This window comes from Physeter macrocephalus, chromosome 21, assembly GCF_002837175.3.
Source record: "Physeter macrocephalus isolate SW-GA chromosome 21, ASM283717v5, whole genome shotgun sequence".
Classification (NCBI taxonomy): domain Eukaryota; kingdom Metazoa; phylum Chordata; class Mammalia; order Artiodactyla; family Physeteridae; genus Physeter; species Physeter macrocephalus.
The window spans coordinates 77,108,356-77,115,896 of NC_041234.1; the positions used below are offsets into that span (position 1 = coordinate 77,108,356).

A 7,541-nucleotide genomic window follows, 5' to 3' on the forward strand; every position below is an offset into this window, starting at 1 on the left:
AAGTTTCATTAGGTCCCATTTGTTTATTTTTGTTTTTATTTCCATTACTCTAGGAGGTGGATCCAAAAAGATCTTGCTGTGATTTATGTCAAAGAGTGTTCTTCCTATGTGTTCCTCTAAGAGTTTTATGTGTCTGGTCTTACATTTAGGTCTCGAATCCATTTTGAGTTTATTTTTGTGTATGGTGTTAGGGAATGTTCTAATTTCATTCTTTTACATGTAGCTGTCCCGTTTTCCCAGCACCACTTATTGAAGAGACTGTCTTTTCTCCATTTTATATTCTTGCCTTCTTTATCAAAAATAAGGTAACCATATGTGCATGGGTTTTTCTCTGTGCTTTCTATCCTGTTCCATTGATCTGTATTTCTGTTTTTGTGCCAGTACCATAATGTCTTGAATACTGTAGCTGTGTAGTATAGTCTGAAGTCAGGGAGTCTGATTCCTCCAGCTCCGTTTTTTTCCCTCAAGATTGCTTTGGCTATTCGGGGTCTTTTGTGAAATATTTTTAAGCAGGGTTGTAGTATGGTCTGAGTTGATGTTTAGTGGAGATCACTTTGGCTTTTTAGTGGAGGATAGAGTTATAAGAGGAGGCCTGAGTGGAAGCAGAGGCACCAATTAGGAGGCTCTTGGTCTAGACAAAATAGATTGATAGTGATTTGTATGCAAGTGGTGGTAGTGAAGATGCATAGAAGTGGACTGATTGGAGATATACTGCAGAGATAGAGCAGACAGGGCCTGATGGCTTGATCAGAAGTGGGAATGAGAAAAAGGAAAGGACTTTTGAGTTTTTGAATTGAGCAAGTGGGTTGTTGGTGGTTCCATTTATTAATAAGAGGAATACTGATAGAAGAACAGGATAGGTTATTTTGTTTTTTGCAGAGGACAAGTTGAGAATCAAGTTTCGTTTTGACCTACTTAAATTTGAGATGCCTGTTAGATATCCAAGAAGAAGTGTAAGTCGGCAGTTTGAAATAGGGGCTTAGAACTCAAGAGAGTGGTTGGAATGAGAGAAATCAATATGGAATTCATCAGCATGGACTATACTTCATCAGTTCCAAAAACACACATTTTTTTCCACTTTTTGTAACTTCTCAGAGATCAAGATGCCTCTTGTGATCGATGTCAGCCAGGCAGCAATCATGATATAGTTGTCATTTGCTGTTTTTGAGTGTGCGCAGGCAGATTGCCAGAATCAGACCTTGCAGATTGGATGTCAGCAGCATGGGGGAAAGATTGGAGATGATGCTGTTTTAAGCTCTCAAAACCAAATGACTTGGAGGAAGAAGGGAGGGAAGTGGTAAACCATACATGTTATGGACTTTCCTTGAAGCAAGGGCCAAATGTAGGTTAGATTTATGCAGTTGGGACCCAAGCACCATAGCCTTTATTAGTTCCTTTAAGAAATGCTACATAATCAACACTCTGGCACAGAGGATGATATTGTGTGAAAAAAAACATAGATATCCACAACCCTTGAGTAGAAAAGTGATTCAGAAGAGTTGGACTCTGAATGTGAAGTTTTAGAAATACTTTCACCACTTAATTTTGTTTATATTTACCATTTCATGTTTGTAAAAATGATATATGATCAAAATCTGCCTACATCTAAAACTCTTTCAATCATTATAAAATAAAAACTTCTAAGTGTTAAAAATGCATTATGTTATATGTAGTTTAATAGGCAGAGTTTTTTCTTAGTGATACATAAAAAAAGTTGTTAGAATTGATGGCTCGTCAATGAAGTACTGTAGGTGATAGTTAAAGCCGGGGAATAACTAGCTAGCTCACCTAGCTCTGAGTTTTTATAAAGAATTACAAATTCATAGAATCCAGTGGGTACCCAGACTGCCTCACCAGACTTCATCCTCATCCTTCAAAACTCAATTCAGGTAATCATATTCCTCAGAAAAAGCCCACCTTCCATCTCCACCCCAGTGGCTGAGTACAGAATTTTTAAAAATGAAGCCAAATATTAGCAAAATGGTGCTCACTTTATCCACTGTGATTTTATTTTTTTTCTGTTTGTGCTTCTAGGGAGAAATATGGAAGGTTATAGTGGGTGCTTATTCAAAAGGAATCCAAGAGTGTTGGTAGGAATAGAACGTAGCAAATGAATCAGATAGTGAAGAGCCTTCTTAATTTTCTGGTAATTTTTGCTAACCAAATATTTTCATCCCCATTTCTCTCCATTTTCTTTTTTGTTTGTTTTTTGTTTTTGTTTTGAAAGGAATGGCCAAAAGAAAAGAAAGTAAACCTGAGCTCTATTCGGGTAAGTAAATTTATTTTCATCATGTTGAGGGATTTCATAAAGTTTCATTTCATCAGAAGAATTTATACCTTTACTTTTTCCCAAATCCCAAGTCTGATGCCTAGACAAAGTCAAAGTGAAGTGTTTGCCTTCTGAATTAATTCCAGTGACTTTTATGTGACTTCGTTGGCACATACCCTCTACATAGATAAAGCTATTCATAGTTTGACTCTTGCTGTTGTGTCTGTGCATCATCTTATTTTATAATACACTTGCATGTAGTCAAAGTGTCACTGTAATGCGTCTTATTTAACAAAGCCAAGCACAATTGTCTCAATATAGAAACTCTGCTGTGTACATATTTAATATAGGAAGTAATATAATAATGTCTGTGTTGTCTGTTTTAGATGTTAAATTCCTAGAGTGCAGGAATGATGACCCATTTCCATTTCACAGTACTTGTTCATTTGAACAGCTGAATTTTTTTGCCAATATAATAAAAGAAATATTTAGCCCTTAAACTTCAGGTACTCTCTGGTCTGACTGTTACTTAGTTACTGAGTTTCAGTTACAAACCTGGCCACTTGAGCTAACTCTTGGTATGCGCATCCAGGATGCTGGGAACTTTTCCTAGGCAAAGAAGAGGAGAGAGAGAATAAGCAAATGAAATATTTGATAAGTAATTTTCCCTTTTTTGTGCCTGCAGGGGAAGAAATGGAACTGGTATTTGGACTATTTATTTTCAGAGGGGTTACAAGGCTTGAAACTTTTCATAAGAAGCAGTATTCATCGTTCTTCTGTCCCCTGAGCAGAGAGCATAAACCACCTGATCAACATTAAATGAATTTTGACAGAAACAAACTGAGCATATGGGACTAAATTCCTTCCTTGTTGCTGGAGAGGTCAAGTGGCTCAACTTGAGTTTCCATACTCATTTCACCAACAGACTGCCATCCTCAGGGAGTGCTTAGACTGGCCTTCTATCCATGGCTCAGGAGAGCCTCAATGTGGCTAATTTTATTTTTCAGGATCTAGATTCTTTAGCTCGTTAGTGATAAATGACTTCATCATCAGCCTCTGCCTTCCACCAAATTATACATAAAGAGACACATCTGTTATGTGGTGGGATTTTTCACATTCTTGTGGACTATGAGCTGCATTTTTGATGGAAGAGAGCAGGTAAATAATATATGGTGGCAGTTAAGCTATAGACATATTCATGCAAAATGCTCAGCTGCCCCTGTAAAACCTCTGTGGATATTGCCATTTTTCTTATTGTGAACAACCACACCAACACCAAGTTAAGAGGATACATTTCTAGCTCTAAAAGGTGGCTCTAAGTAGTTGGTAGATTTCTGGGCCTTCACTGGTAGCAGTTTGATGAGAGAAGGAAGGGAAGAGGATTGTGGGATAATCTACATTCCTATTTATACCAGTTTGATTTCACAAACCTGCTCTATTTTTTGTGTGTGCACATGTATGTGTATGTATATATCCCGTTTTTGAGTGTTTAGGTCCAAGTAAACTATTTTCAGGAATAATTCTGAAGCTTTTAAACAATTGTATAATAGAGTATCTTGCTGAAAATTGACTATAAAATTTTGCTTCAGCGCTACTGAATAACTCTCCGTCTTTTAATAAAATTCGTATCATTTGAAAGAAATCAAGCTGAATTTATTTTTATTTATTTATTTATTTATTTATTTTGCGGTTCGTGGGCCTCTCACTGCTGTGGCTCCGCCCGTTGCGGAGCACAGGCTCTGGACGCGCAGGCCCAGCGGCCATGGCTCACGGGCCCAGCCGCTCCGCGGCACACGGGATCCTCCTGGACCGGGGCAGGAACCCGTTCCCCCCGCATCGGCAGGCGGACCCTCAACCACTGTGCCACCAGGGAAGCCCTATTTTTATTTTTAAGTGCACATTGTGGCTCTTTTTTTTTCCTTTTAAAGCAAAACAGAACCCTAAACTATATTATTGGATGGTGTTCAAACTAGAAATACTATTTATTCATTCATTTTTTTAATTCTTTTTTTTTTTTTTTTTTTTTTTTTTTCGGTACGTGGGCCTCTCACTGTTGTGGTCTCTCCGGTTGGGGGGCACAGGCACGTGGGCCTCTCACTGTTGTGGTCTCTCCGGTTGCGGAGCACAGGCTCCGGACGCGCAGGTTCAGCGGCCATGGCTCACGGGCCTAGCTGCTCCACGGCATGTGGGATCTTCCCGGACCAGGGCACGAACCCGTGTCCCCTGCATCGGCAGGCGGACCCTCAACCACTGCGCCACTAGGGAAACCCTTTAATTCATTTTTGATTTAATGCATGTTTATTGAGCTTATCATATACCATGTATTCTTCTATGTGCTGGTTATACAGTATCTGCTTTTGTGGAATTTACTACATTCCATTGGAGAAGACAGATAATACAGATGTAAACAAATGTACAATATCAGGTGAAAAAGCAAGGAATAGGGACAGAAACAAACTGAGCATATGAGACTAAATTCTTTCCTCATTGGTAGAGGTGCCAAGTGGCTCCACTTGAGTTTCCATACTCATCACCAATACACTGCCATCCTTAGGGAGTGCTTGGATTGTCTTTCTATCCATGGCTCAGGAGAGAGAGCCTCAATGTGGCTAATTTTATTTTTCAGGATCTAGATTCTTTAGTCCACTAGGGAAAAATGACTTCATCATCAGACTCTGCCTTCCACCAAATTATATATAAAGAGATATACATGTTTGAGGGGGGTTGCTACTTTAGATAAGATGGTTAGGGAAGGCCTGTTTGAAGAGGTGACATATGCAGAGGCCCTAATGAAATAAGTGTATGAACCATGTGAATATTTGGGGAAAGAGCATTCCGGGAAGAAGTAAAGGCAAGTAAAAAGGCTTAAAAATGTTAACTTACTTGGCATGTTTGAGGAATAGCAGAGGCCAGTAAGGTTACAACATAGTGATTAAGGGAGAAACATGGTAAGAAGAGAAATAGGGGAGAAAGCCAGAAAGTAGTTCATGAAGATCCTTATAGCCTGGTATGGATACGTAATGTGAAGCCATTAGAAGGACTGAGAGCAGAGGAGTGGCATCATTTTACTTACTTGTATGGAACTACAGTGTGAAGGTTAGACTGAAGAGGATTAAGGGTGAAAGCAGAGAGACCAGTTAGGTTATTACAGTGTTCCAGGCAAGAGTCTTAGACTAGTGTGGTGGATGATGAAGAGTCGGGTGGTAGTTAGATACTGGACGCAAACTCTAAAGGTAAAGAAGATAGGATCTGCTGATAGCTTGGATATGAGGAAAGAGAAAGGGAGGAGTAAAGGATGACTCCTAGGTTTTTAACTGAGCAGCTGGGTGAATTCTGGAACAGAGATGAGGAACAGATTTGGAGGAATGTGGAATCACGAGTTCTTTTTCAGTCATGTTAGTTTGGAGATGATAAATAGGCAGTTGGCTATCCAAATCTAGAGTTCAGAGTCCAGTTTGGTACTGACAAAATTGATTTTGGAATCTTTACTGAATAGCCATGACATTGGATGAGATCACTTAGTACAGCTTGAAAAGAAAATGGCAAAGGACTGAGCCCTGGAGTATGCCAATGTTAAGAAGTAGAGGAGAAGAGGAGGAACCAGCAAAAGACTGAGAAGGACCCACCAGTGAGCTTAAAGAAAAGTCAGGAGACTGGTGTGCTGGAAGCCAAGTACAGAAAGTGTTTCAAAAAGGAAGGGTTATTTAATGGTGTGGAATGTAGCCTATATACCTGGATAAAAGAAGTTTTAGCTGCTTTGAAGCAAATCTGATAGCTTCCCCAATGGGTAACTAGTTAGAGAATTCTCTTTTGTTTTTAAGTTTGTACTCCAAATAACTTCCCATATTGTTTTACAGAACATGGTATTTTGATCCTTAAGATCATGTAGAAATTTAAATTGTGAGAAGGGGTTTGATTAGTTTTTATGAAACTTAACCAGTAACAATCTTCAGATCATGGAAGAAACTTTTCTAAGCTTAAGTTTATGTTCTGGGAGAAAAAAATTTTCTCCTTTAGTTTGCCTTTTTGTTCAATAATGATTCCCTGGGTACCTTTTTAACCATATTCTTCTCTTGATCAATTTTTTAACCCACTTAAGATTAGATATACAGCTATGCAAGTATGCCAAATCTAGTTATTTGAAAAGTCTTTTTTCAAGAATCTTCATGGCAAAGAAAAACAAAATTTAAATAAGAATAGCTATTTTGTTTCAGTACCAAACATGTCTAGAAAAGAAAAATAGAAAATGTGGTTTATTTTCCCAAGTGTACAAGAAGAACACTTTGTTTACCCAGTAGTTGTGTAAAATTGTTTATGTTATAAATATTGACTTAATATTCAATAATAACACTGCTATTAGATTTCTAACATTTTATTTTCTTTTTATCACAACTTCTCCTTTGGTCTTGGGGACAATCTGGAAAGAAAATTAGATAAGTCTATGGTGCCTCACATAACTTTTATTAACATAGTAGAAATTCTCTTTATATCAGATACATTAGAAAATGTGGTTTATTTTCCCAAGTGTACAAGAACACTTTGTTTACCCAGTAGTTGTGTAAAATTGTTGATGTTATAAATATTGACTTAATATTCAATAATAACACTGCTATTAGATTTCTAACATTTTATTTTCTTTTTATCACAACTTCTCCTTTGGTCTTGGGGACAATCTGGAAAGAAAATTAGATAAGTCTATGGTGCCTCACATAACTTTTATTAACATAGTAGAAATTCTCTTTATATCAGATACATTTTTTTATCACAAAATATTTTACTAGATAGAAGAAAAATTATTCTCTAAAATTGGTATTATATTTTTAACATTTTTTCAGTTGATACTACTTTTCACTTTGTTTAAATTATTAGGTTTTTTAATATAGAGAGCCTTTATTTCTGTCATGTAAAAAGAATCTGTTTCTATTAAAGACGAATGCTATGGACTGAATGTTTGTTTCCCTCAGATTCATATGTTGAAGCCCTAACCCCCAATGTGATGGTATTTGGAGATGGGGCCTTTGGGAGGTAATTCAATTGTGAGGGTGGAGCTCCCATTAATGGGATTAGTACCTTTATGAGATGAGACAAGAGAGATACTATCTTTCTCTCCACTGTGTGAAGATCCAGCAAGAAGGCAGCTGTCTACAAGCTAGTAAGAGGACCCATGCTGGCACCCTGATCTTGGACTTCTAGGCTTCAGAATTGTGAGAAGTAAATTTGTTTTTTAAAGCCACCCAGTCTGTGGTATTTTTGTTATATAGCAGCCTGATCT

The 7,541-nt window shown here is 37.7% G+C and overlaps 1 protein-coding gene across 1 annotated transcript in view; it reads left to right on the forward strand.

Annotated features, from left to right (window-relative positions):
• CENPI (centromere protein I) overlaps positions 1 to 4,131 on the forward strand; it is a 47,091-nt gene extending 42,960 nt beyond the window's left edge. Inside the window, exons 20-21 of the mRNA XM_007110889.4 lie at positions 2,228 to 2,269; positions 2,955 to 4,131. Of these exons, the coding sequence (XP_007110951.2) occupies positions 2,228 to 2,269; positions 2,955 to 3,056 (144 nt within the window). The 3' untranslated portion in view covers positions 3,057 to 4,131. The remainder of the gene's footprint in view (positions 1 to 2,227; positions 2,270 to 2,954) is intronic.
• Positions 4,132 to 7,541: the final 3,410 nt, after the last annotated feature.